Source organism: Carya illinoinensis, chromosome 3 (assembly GCF_018687715.1).
Source record: "Carya illinoinensis cultivar Pawnee chromosome 3, C.illinoinensisPawnee_v1, whole genome shotgun sequence".
NCBI lineage: Eukaryota > Viridiplantae > Streptophyta > Magnoliopsida > Fagales > Juglandaceae > Carya > Carya illinoinensis.
Window position 1 is genome coordinate 4,962,972 of NC_056754.1, and position 12,449 is coordinate 4,975,420.

At 36.8% G+C, this 12,449-nt stretch overlaps 2 protein-coding genes and 1 long non-coding RNA gene across 3 annotated transcripts; 1 reads left to right on the forward strand and 2 right to left on the reverse strand.

Annotated features, from left to right (window-relative positions):
- The first annotated feature begins 1,953 nt into the window (after positions 1-1,953).
- LOC122305607 (putative calcium-binding protein CML19) lies at positions 1,954-2,620 on the forward strand. Its single transcript, XM_043118197.1, has one exon. It carries the CDS (start codon positions 2,126-2,128, stop codon positions 2,549-2,551), a length of 426 nt encoding a protein of 141 aa, XP_042974131.1. The 5' UTR covers positions 1,954-2,125; the 3' UTR covers positions 2,552-2,620.
- Positions 2,621-2,814: 194 nt separating this feature from the next.
- Positions 2,815-5,342, reverse strand: LOC122305606 (protein LYK2-like). The gene has a single exon (XM_043118196.1). It carries the CDS (start codon positions 5,228-5,230, stop codon positions 3,191-3,193), a length of 2,040 nt encoding a protein of 679 aa, XP_042974130.1. The 5' UTR covers positions 5,231-5,342; the 3' UTR covers positions 2,815-3,190.
- A 4,289-nt stretch (positions 5,343-9,631) lies between these two features.
- On the reverse strand, positions 9,632-11,505 carry LOC122303448. Its single transcript, XR_006240685.1, has 3 exons — positions 11,119-11,505; positions 10,108-11,024; positions 9,632-10,004 (listed from the first exon to the last, which is right to left on the reverse strand). It is a non-coding gene; the product is annotated as an uncharacterized LOC122303448 (long non-coding RNA).
- Between the last annotated feature and the right edge of the window lie 944 nt (positions 11,506-12,449).

The window sequence follows — 12,449 nt, forward strand, 5'->3', positions numbered from 1 at the left end:
TAAATTTGCTGCCATTTTGGTTGGAGTAGTACTTACGGTGGCACCCCTCGAGGTTCACCTCCCTGTGATATTCTCCACTTCTTCTATGATTTCACGAGGTGGAACAACGAAAGGAAGAAGAGAAGTGAAAAGTGGGAAAAATATTTGAGGAAAAGAAACTGATGGTGGTTGCATGAGAAAATTTGACTTTACTTTTAAAAATATTGTAACTAAAAGTCGGTTAGCCTCACTTTGTCTAATCTATTACAGTCAGTTGTTCGTTTGTAATAGCAAAATGGGGCTTTGTTTTTGCATTTGCCTATTCCGTTGTGACTGCTCTTATGAGGCCGTTTTGGCCCACCCTACCGGCCGTGGCTTGGTTTCTATAAAAAGCAAAATGCTTTAATATTTTTTATCAAAAAAGTCATAAATTATATTATGTCATCTCCAATTATGTAGCTATGTGAAAGAAAAATAATTAATAATTAATGTCTTATGGGTTTCATTTTACTTTTATTTAGAGGGAAATTTGCTTGTAATCGATGCATATATACCAATTAATTAAATAAATCGCTTGCAACCCCATTTTGTAAAGAACAATGTTCAAACAGTACTCTAACATCCTTTCCAAGTCTCATAAACTCTTGCAGTACTAACACAGACATGCGATGCATATTTTCCAGTTCGTTTGAGCAATGGATCGACCTCCATCGACCATCACGGCCACTTTATTGCACATTACCATTGGCTGTACTCTTCTTATTACCCTGTTTCAGGGGATCGATACATAATATATGCTTCACACGAACATTGATGTCTATTGTTTATCGTGAAATTCATTCAAGTATAAAATTTTTTCATATAATTAATTCACGTAAAAAAAAAAAAAAACTTGTGATTTTGGACCGACAAACATCGTACGTACCGAGTTGAGTAAAAATGAAGGATATCGGCCGCAGAGGAAAACGTTGCTCCCCTGAGTAATGTCACCGATTTTGTACCCATTTTTTTTTATTTAATAGTTAAGAAAGTGTTTTTCAATGAATTTGTTTTTTTTTTTTTTTTGTATTTTTTAAAAATATTTGAAGTGTTTAAAAAAATGTTTGAAAAAAAAAACCAAAAAAATAACTTTTTGGCTGTTTTTCTCAATGAATCCTTTGTGGGTAAAGCATCACCCTATCGGAAATTAGAGAGGTCTTTCAACTGTTTCTGCATATGATCACACTAATTTGTCAATATATATATATGGCTTTTGTTTTTTCATTGGTTTCACAATATCGTTCCTATGTGTTGACGTGTAAATGGTTTAAGTCCATATATAAAGACCAAGACCAGCGATCGTTGGTTCTTGACATATATGTAAAATCGCCTCTGACGATTAGTGATCAACTCAGAAGTCAATGTAAAATGGAAATTAATGCAGGTGGAAGATGATGATGCTGATTCTCTCTTTCGTCCCCATGCAATATGCATGCCACGTGGCCTTTTAATATGGTTGGTGGTTGAGGTAGTTTTTTTGAAAGTTGTACGTATCCTTTTCTAGGACGTCTTTGATTCTTTGAAGTCTATAATTTCGATCTTGTTCTCTCCATATAATTTAAAGTATTTATAAACGTATCTTCTTCTTCGTTGATTCCTTTGTCAGACACTTTCTTCTCCGTTGATTCCTTTTGAAAGACATTTTCCCATTTGGGGGGAAGAAGTTTCGTCTCCGCATGCATGCCACTTTAGGGTCAAACCAATGACATTCGTGCTTGTACTAGCGCAATATAACTTGGATGCACCGGTCTTGACGCCGTGGATACCTAGTTGTTGACGGTCTTTACCTACTTTTTTACGAGAATACCCCCGAAGTTTCTCGACGAAATATCCGTCTCGTGAGTCGTAAGTTAACTAGAATGGCAACCAAGACCACGCGGCATCCCCCAGCAGGCTTATATATACACAAACAGGCGCGAATGCTTCACCAGGAAACAGGTTCGGTTTCAGCTTTCAAAATTGTTCATTGCCAACGTTATTTGTTGTCGTGAGTAATAGCAAGTGCTTGTTCTTGATAATTTCTTCTTCTTCTTCTTCTTATACGTTGAAGACAAGAAGATTGAAAAAGTAATATTTTCGCCATACAGAAACTTAAACTAAAGCTAGAATGGACAAACACACACAATATGAGCGTGTGTTCAACTACTTTGATGACAACGGAGATGGGAAGATTTCAGCCTCGGAGCTGCAGCAATGTGTGGAGGCAATAGGTATTGGGGAGCTTTCGCTCGAGGAGGCAGAGGCGGTGGTGGAGTTGCTCGACTCTGACGGCGACAGCATGGTGGGTTTGGAGGACTTCGTCAGGTTTGTTGAAGGAGGAGAGGAGAAAGAGAAGGTGAATGATTTGAGGGAGGCATTTAAGATGTATGAGATGGATGGCTGTGGAGGTATCACACCCAAGAGTCTTAAGAGGATGCTTAGCAGGCTGGGTGAGTCCAAGACTATTGATGAGTGCAGGATGATGATTCATCGATTTGATCTCAACGGTGACGGGGTCATTAATTTTGATGAATTTAGGTCCATGATGTTATGATTATTTCTTTGTAACTTATTTATTGGTTATTCACTTCACATTGATGGATTCCCTATCTGGGTTATTTCATTCAATTTCCCTCCACTTGGTTTAGTTTTTATTTTTTTTTCCTTCTCTCTTTTTCTCTTCGAGTTTCATATAATTTATGAAGCTGGGTCTACCTCAAACTTGGTTGTTATTGAGCTTGAACATGGCGAAGCAAGTTTCAATTACAGAGCATGTAAATAACAGAGCATATTTATCCGTGGATGGACAACGTGAACTGAGCCACGAAGAGCACCTGAAATGTTTCTTGCTATGCATCCAGCTTAAACAAGATTTTATAAAACCTATCTCGATGTTTAAAAGGCTAATCTGTTTGACCCAAATATTCAGCACAGCGCTTGCTTCAGAGAAGCATGGCAACATAAAACATATTAGATAAGATGCACCGCTGAAGGTTCTTTGTAGCTTTCCAATTATGTGTCAGATTCGATTTAGGACAAAAGAAATTATTTTAGATACAGAGTAGAAACCTGCGCCTTTTGGGACTGTCTGTTGGTAGGATAGATTCAGGATTCCACTGACCTTATCAAGAGGCCACAAGCCTTTGGGTTAAAAAAATTAATTTAAACCACGCTAGATGAAGAAGTTGGATATTCACATACCAATTGCCGATGTCTTCACTAATGGCTTGGAAGAGCTTTCACACGTGAAGAGATGCTCTCCTTCTGGTAATTGTTGCACCAATCTTGATAATTGCTCAACAGCTTGTCCAGAACTAGGTCTCAATGAAGGGTCTTCCTGTACACAAGCTCTTGCAAGATTGGCCAACGTGACAGCTGCATCAAATGAATAATTCTCACCCAATGCACTGTCCATCCATTCCCTTAGCTCATCCGCATCTTCTGACTTCATTATCGACTTGATTTTCTCGGATAGCCAAATGCTTCCTTCTCCGTTCTCGTTTGGCCTAGTTATTGGTGTTCGACCTGATAAGACCTCCAGCAAAACCACCCCGAAAGCGAAAATATCAATGCTTGGAGAAATAACGCCTTGGCGAACATATTCGGGAGCCAAATACCCCAGACTCCAAGAGGCGGGGTGTGCGGAATAAAATTTTGGTTCCCCGGTATCCTCTTCAATGCATTTTGCCATGCCAAAGTTCCCAATCTTTGCATTGAATTCGTCATCTAAGAAGATGTTCCGACTCTTGACATTTCTATGAACATAGCTTGGGCTCATTATGTGGTGCATGTAGTGTAAGGCCATGGCTACATCAAGACAGATCCTTAGCCTCTGACTCCATGTCAAGAAACAATAGCAAGAGGCAATGAATTGGTTCTTCATGGCCAACCCACCATGAAGCCAGTCTTTCAAGGACCCGTTTTTGGCATACTCAAAGACCAAAAAAGAATCTGGGCCCTCGGCCAAACATGTCCCCAGCAGCCTGAGAATGTTGGGGTGACTGTGAATTGCACAGTGGAAAAGCGCAAGCTCAATTTTTGAGGTTGTTTCCGGTCGTGTACGCTTTATTGCCAGGTTCTTCCCATTGAGACGACCATGGTAGACAGATCCCTCAATGTGATTACTTGAACTGAAGTCTTCGGTTGCTCTTCTCAGCTCCTCAACAGTATACGTCTCAGCCAGCATCTTCCGGGGCGTGACCTCTCTGAACCGACCATCATCAAGAGGATCCTGAGATCCCTCAAATGAAACTTTCTTGTCACTTGTGGTTCTTACGCTGAGACTGAGCTGTTGTAATTCCCCGTCTCCTCCCTTGCAGGAATTTTGTTTCTTCGTCTTCAGTTGGATCAACACAAAGGCTGCTGCAATACCAATGCTCACTCCAACTGCAGCCGCACTAAGTCCAATATATAAACCAATCTTCCTCATTTTGGACTTTTTCTTCCGAGGGCTAATTACTGGGACGCTGGTTGCTGGAAAACGTAAATTGGGTTCACAAGTTTTTGCAATAGGACCAAAAGTATGCTCTCTATCAACAGGGAGCAGAAGAGTTGTAAAAGGTATTAGGTTTCCAGGTTTAAAAGCTGCGGATGATTTGTTGTTTGCAAGTATTATAGCTTCTGGAGTGGTATTGAACTTAATGGCCAAGTTAGAAATTGTATCACCTTGGCTTACTGGATAAGAAAGCAAAAGCCTCGTCTTTGGACTGGCTTCAGATGAAGGACAGGCACATCTGAGTGGGATCAGTAACTTAACTTTATCACCAAGACCCCATGGTGAGACTCCCGGATTCTTCTCACGGATGGCTTTGCATGTTGTCAAGCCCTCTAGCGATTCAGCAATGCCATAAAAACTCTCCCCCTTTATGGTAGTTTTTGTCAATTCAGCCTGCGAGAAACCACCTTTGCATTTACAATCAATCGGAATCAATAAAGGTTGATCTTTCGGAAGGTGTTCTGTGTCTGCAGAAAAGCCATTTGCTTCTGCAAGCACTAAACGGCTGATGCCCAAGTAGAAGCTCAAGTTGAAAAGAGACGAGTAGTAGGAATTGGTGCGCATAATTGCAAATGTCCCACACCGATCCTGCGATGCAATTCCATTGCACTGGTAACCAGAAGCATCCGGAGAGGTAGTGTGACAACTTAGCAGGTTCCGTCCAAGCGCAGAGACAAACAGCCAAATGAAAAAGACCAAAGCTCTCAATTGGAGCTTATTGATTAAAGCCATGGCCATCTAACACTCACTTCTACATGGAGAGATCGATTAAAAAAGAGCTTTCTCCCTTTGAGAAAGTGAGTATTTTGGATCCATACGGAAATCGGAGTTAAAAATAAAAGTTTCTCAAAGCTGGTCTTGGACAGGGTTCTTGGGGTTGACAAAGTTATCCTATAGTTATACTATATAATTAATTCCAGCTGTTTGGCTGATCCCCTTGAGCTTGATTTCATTGTCCAAGGATTGGATATCAAATAGTTTTCCAGTAATCATTGTCACCAAGATGCGTATTAGCTCCGTCCATTCCTAGACATGCTTAGACAGAACACCTTAATTGTTACCATCTCAACATGTAAACTAAATATGGGGTATCATAGATCTTTCACACATCTCATACATTTACAAGAAAATCATACACAGAGGTTATTTACATCATGCACTATATAGTTTATTTAAAGCATTTGTTTGGTCAGAATCCTGAGGCCTTACTTCATGCTGGGAGTTAGGAGTCCAATCAAACTGAGGTAGCCTAGAGTTTTAAGTAGATATCTAGAGTTTTGTTCAAGCTCCATAGCTCTCATTGAGCTTTAATGGGTAACATAAACAGTTTGCATGTACACATGACATTCATTGGCACATTGACAAACATTTTGCCTGATTTAGCATGGTAGGAACAAATAATCATTTACATTCCTTATTTAGGCACGGTGGCACATTGACAAACACTTCGACCTTTATACCTAGTGCCTTGCTGTATCTGTAGAAGAAGGTATGCATGACATTTAGATAGCAGGAAGAGAAGCAAGTCTGCCTGCATGGCTACATCAATCTTAGATTCCTTATTAATCTGTGACAACTTAGCTCCATTCATGGGGCAGAACATTTCCCAGGACAATATGGCCATGAAAGACCAAGTCAATTACATTCTGAGATTGAATAAGCACAGTCATAGGTATCATGCATTTATATGAGCCTAAAGAAATCATGTAGGAGAATAGTGGACTACTACGAAAGCATGAAAGTAAGCATGCATGATTTTTCAAGCAGTGTGGATAGAAATGATGTAGATTTTGGAAAATCATGGTGTGATAAGAATTGGATAATATCCAAAACAGTTGAAGAGACGCCATTAATGCAGGGTAAAGCTGGGGCATGAAAGAAAGGCTTGGGATTGATAGGTCGTATTGGCCATAAATATATGTTGACAAGCACCATTAAGCCGTTACAAGCTACAGCCAATTGTCCCCGCACATCCACACTTCCAAATGTCATTCATCCAAGAGATCACCTTGACCTTTCTAGCATATCATGTTAGGATTAGGATTAGTATAGCTGAATTGGAACAATTATAAACAAATGATGTGCAAAACACGAGAAACCAGTATACTATGTAAGAGAAAGGTGGCAAAGAGGGCATGAGATACACTTACCTTTAGTTCTTTAATTACTGAACTTCCTTGAGATCTTTGCTAAAAGGAACTGTTCTAAGTGAATTTTTAGTAAAAAACAACTAAAAAGTAAGCTCCAAGGACCTTGTTTCAAGTGATGTATAAATATTAAAATAGAAGAACAATGGCTTTTTAGTCAAACCAAAAAGTTTGACACAAAGACCAAGTGGCCTGGCAGCATCATCTCTTTTCCTGGCCAAAAGATAGGAGGATTTAATAATTATCTTTTTAGTAATGTTAGATATAATTTTAGAATATATAAGCTATATGCTCTCGTTCGGCCTTACTTTAATAGATGCAAAGTAGGGTTGTACACCAAACTGAGAAACCGACCTCCACCGACGGAAACCGGCTGCATGACGTTAGAACTGGCCAAAACCGGCGAAGAATCGGTCGGCAGTCGAGTTAAATATATAGAAACCGACGTCGGCCGGTTCGGTTTCCATTCTCCTGTGCACAAAACTGCTGAACTGGCTAACTGGTTCTTATATATATTTTTTCTTTTATACATATAGAAATGATGTCGTTTCACTCATGAAACATTGAAACGGTGTCATTTTAGATTCAGGAAATAGAAAAAAAAAATATAAAGAAACAGCGCCCGTTCCAAAATGCAATTCTTCATTGTCCCCACCCTCTTCTTCTTCTTCTTGTCTCCTTCTTCCTCAGCCTAGGTTTTCTCTCCTCTGCAACTGTCTTCCCAGATTCATGGTAGACAACGGTGCAGCTTCCCTCCTTCGTAACAAAGACGCCGACGGTAAATTGAAGACCACGTCAATGTAGTCGAGACCAATGGCATCGATTTTCTCTCCCCCAGTCGATTGGTTTCGGTCGGTTGTAAGCAACCCTCTCCCACATCGGTGGGGTTTCGGTTTGGCGCCAAAACCAACGCTGGCGCATCGGTTTTCAACCCTAATGCAAAGGGCAGTTAAAGATTAGATTCACTCATTTCTTTCTAACTTCATAAGCCATGAGAAAGAAGTGTAGGATATTTAAACTAGCGAGACCTTAGCCTGAGCGCTTCCTCTCGTCTTTTACTCGAGTAGCTCTTATCATTTTTAAAAGTAAGGTTCATTATTAAAAAAATAATTTTTTATATAAATCCTAGATTTATCAATTTTTTTAAAATGAATATACGAAATTTGCACACTCTATGACTATAAATATCTTCTTCTTCTTTTTTTTTTCATTTTATCTTTTGGGTAAGTATAGTTGGCAAACACCAAAAATACTCTCTTCAAAAATGGAATTTGCTCAAAGATATTCTTTCATGCCAATGTTAAAAAGAAATCTTGAAGAGGAGAGAAAGTTAAGTACATCACCCCATGACAGAAAGTAATAGCATTTTTCTGCAAACCCCAGCTGTAGAATCCAAGTACCAATGAACCGAAAGTAGAAGATAATTGTCCACGAACTAGCATTCATTCCTTCTGTATCTTGCATCAATGATAGATATGTTTGCTCCTGTGGATCTCTCTCTCTCTCTCTCTCAATAAATTAAACTCTCGAACCTTGGATTTCATGCATGTGATAACACATGCTGACCACCTATCTTAGTTACCGGAAACAGTACTTTTCTAATTTACAAGTACGTTTATTGGACTTAGTAGCATGCCTTTGCTAACACCAGTATAGTTTAGGCGCCCGAGGATGCAACCAAATTCTCTTGCATTTATCTAAGGTGATTGAAGCCTCAAGCATAGAAATCTGGAAACACTGTGCCATCTGGCCCATCTTATGGCTTTGAAAACATCTAGATCCATGAACTTTGATGCAGCCAATACAATAATTTGGGCCAGAGAATTAATTAGTTATGATGGATTATTTTAGAGGAAAATATTAATTCTGTAAAATTTTTATGTATAATTATTTTTGTCTATTCTATTGATTATATCATTATTTATAATATAAAATTATTATATTAATAAAATATATAAAAAAATACGTAAAAATAATTATAAAAAGTAGAGATCTTAATTCCGATATCCAACAGGCAAGAAGAAATAGTGGGAACCCTGGTCAAGATCGACACTTACAAAAGAGTATTAAACTGTCATGTAGGTGACACGTGGAAGCTTGTAATGCATCAGAGATTCACAAAAGAGTTATAAACTGTCATGCATGTGACACGTGGAAATTTGTAATGCAGGGGAGATTCATAAGTACTGTTTCCTGTACCACCATCGGTGGATCGCGTTTTACGTACTGTGCATATAATAATTACGACAGAAAAAGTGAAATTTCATCAAAAGATCCAAATTAACCTTCTGTCTCAAAATCAAGAACCAAACTGCCTCCAATTCCTTTGTATCTAATCAATGGGAAGTTGATAATATTACAAATGAATATTTCAAGGTTACGTTTAGTTGTTGAAGTGACTCCAATCAATGGGATTTGTTAGTATTTTTTTATCTTCTGATAAAAAAAATTTTAAACTCAAATCAACGTAATGAATTCAAATATTTAAACATATATTTTAATTTATAAATATTCAAATACATCTCAATGAAATTCATAAAATACTTCTATTTATATATCAAATCAGATTATTTGAGATCGTCTTAACATCTAAATACAGTCTAAAAAATTTTATCTTTATTCAAAAAGTTAAAAAAGAAGTGTTACAGTATCAAAAAAATTATATAAAAATAAATCTACAAATTGACATATAAGTTTTATATGATATGTTAGATTTATTTTACAATAAAATTAATTTTATTCTAATGCATCACATCATGATCAATTAAGTCTCGTTAATTTATGCATTTATTTTTATAGGACTTCTTTATTGTTAAAGCATTTCTCAAAAGCAAATAAAGGGGACAGCATTCCCTATAATTTTCTCTCCTAAACACTTTTTGCATTTACATTTAGAGAAATAGATATGAGTTTTACTATATACAAGTAAAATTATGTATTATTTTTTTACCGATCATATTAAATTGGTGTACAGATTAATATATAATTATACTTGTAGCTATATTTTTCCAATAAATATATAAATGTGACCCAATAGTTTAAGTGCTACTTCATGTGGGCAGTGTAAAGCTTAAATCTAGTATTAAAAACTGTGACATTTTTTTTTTTCCTAATCAAGTTAACTTCGTTAAACTAAAACATGATACATGAGGAGGGGGTGAAGTTCCCACAAACGCCCAAAGTATTTATCTCTTTTAGAATAATAAAAATTCTAATAGACAAAAAAATCGCTAGAATCTTGTCGATAATATGTCCACTTTCCCTTCTTCAACTTCTTCACCGCTGCCGGTACTGTATCCATTTGCCCTATTACCGTCAAGTATTTCTGATCCTTCACGTGATGATCTGCTGCAATGAATCAGCCCCTGTTGAAACATGAAAAATTGGCGAAGAAATGAATTGTTTACAGCCCAAACCAGCATCACTGAGAAGCAGAAAATGAAAGAAAGCACAGGATTTTCTCCGAACCCAGGCCGGGATGTCTGCTACAGCTAGCACGTCCCAAGTCCGCCCACCTCTGACAACTAGGCTGCTGCATGTCTTAATTAATGTCATCAAGTATTTAATCATCATTAGCAATATACATAAGGCCCATAAAGAGCATAATTTAACAGCAACAACCATCTATTTTGTGGAGTTTATGATTATAAGTAATCCTCAAATATTTTGGTTATAATTACCGTATTCTTCCATTATAAGTAAAGATTATAGATAAAATTGGAGTACTTTCATTTTTTTTAAAACAAAAAAACCATCCATTTTATACTGTTATAATACCGAATTCAAACATACAAATAATATTGGAGAAGCAACGACCACATGGGAACTGGCTGCTGCATATTAGGCCACGTACATGACTTCCTTTACCGTTAAAAATCCCAAACGCCAACCTTAAGATTTTTTGCTGCTTATTGAAGATTATTACAAGGAAAAGAAAAGGCCCTAAATCTCAAACACAAATACCAAGTGTGACATGAATTGCATATAAATAGTGCACAAGCAATCCACTGGCTAGATGGCCGGTGGCTATAATATATATACACAAAATTTACATGTGAAAATTCAAAATGCCACAAAATTCCTTGAAATACAACATGAGTACGTCCATGCATGCATGCATGCTTCTAGCTACTGCTAATACATTATAAACATATATACCCATTGCATACAAACAGTTATTATGTAATGAATATGCGTGCCTAGCTAGCTAGTCTTTTATTACAATAGCAATGAAAACTATTGTTTCGGAATTTATGATTTCATCAGGAAAAAAAATAAAAAAAAAAGGAGAGATAAAAACAGAAAAACTCGAAAGCCAGTCCATGCGCGCCAGCAAGAATGCAGCTTGGAAAGGAGTTGTAACGTATATATGAAACCTACCCATCCTGCAAAAACGAACCGAAAATCAGGAAACAGTACTACTTAGTGTCAAATTAAGATCATATTGAGCCATAATTCACGTTGTTCTTATGGGTGTACCAGTACTAGGAATAACAAAAGACATAATTTTGTGTTAAATCTAGTAGTATTTCCATGATATCCATGTGGAGCCTGCGACGACTGGTCTCGAACGCCAATTGGTAAAGTCCAGTGACAGCATAGATCGTGGTGCTATTGTCGCCGTTACATCCATTTATGCTTCGGACACAACGATGATCCTTCTTCGATGGCCTGAGACTCAATCGGAGATTCACAGAGAGAGAGAGAGAGAGAGAGAGAGAGAGAGAGATAGCGGCGTCCTTTCAGTGGCTAATACTCAAATTAAACCCAGCACGAATTCTAGGCTTCTAGCTAGCTAGTAATAGACTAATAGTGGCGTTAATGAGTTAACTCAGTTAAGTTTGAGCGTTCAAATACAAATTGAATTGAAATTTATCATTGCGGTAAATTTTATATATTAAAAAAAAATAACTCCTTTATTTTCTCTTAAATAAAATAACATTTAATATGAATTAGTAATTAAAAAAAAGTACGTTGTGTGTCTCCCAATTAAGACGCTTTAAATTTTAATTAGCTTCAATGAGAAGTAATAATTAATTAGATGCTTTAATTAATTTTAAGCTTCAAGCGACAATATTTAATTTGAAATCTTCAATTCTAAACTACGTACTTTAAATAAAAGTATTTTAAAATTAAATTAATATTTTTTTAAAAAAAATATAGAATATATTAAAATTATAATAATAATAATAATTAACTTTTATTGTATAAAAACATATATAAAAGATCCTAGTTCCGATTATGATCTTCTCAAATAGAAAAACGATAGAGGGATAAAAATCCAAGGAAAGAACCATGCATGATTTGGCAGCTGCATTATTCAAATGATTCGTCAAAAGTGTTGAAAATTGGTGAATAAATAATAATAATAATAATAATATATGATCAAAGCAGGGCAAGTTAGCCACGTGGACGGCTCATATGAAACGAAATTCTATCTTATCCTAAGATATCGTTGATAATTTGATTGATTAATAAGGCAGCTTAAACAACCAGAAAGAGACATTCGAGTATTAATATTGTTAAAGACAATAAAACTATTAGCTAGGTGTGTATGTGCTCAAAATCCACACCACGTAAAGCTACGAGACAACACAATTATTCTTTGCCTCATAATAATCTTTATATAATTAAGACTATTTTTTTTTTCCTTATTTTGGACTTTAATTAATCATGCATGCGCTTTTAATTTGTAGAGGTGTAGTGGGGTTCACATCTTCCACCTCACTCTTGCTTAACTTTCATGGACAACGGAACCCCTCCCTACGTGTTTCAACCTCAGCCCATGTGTTCCAACACACCCACAATGC

Excerpts from the sequence above, each read along its gene's own strand:
- LOC122305607 (XM_043118197.1), top strand. The coding sequence starts at position 2,126 with ATGGACAAACACACACAATATGAGCGTGTGTTCAACTACTTTGATGAC.
- LOC122305606 (XM_043118196.1), bottom strand. The coding sequence starts at position 5,230 with ATGGCCATGGCTTTAATCAATAAGCTCCAATTGAGAGCTTTGGTCTTT.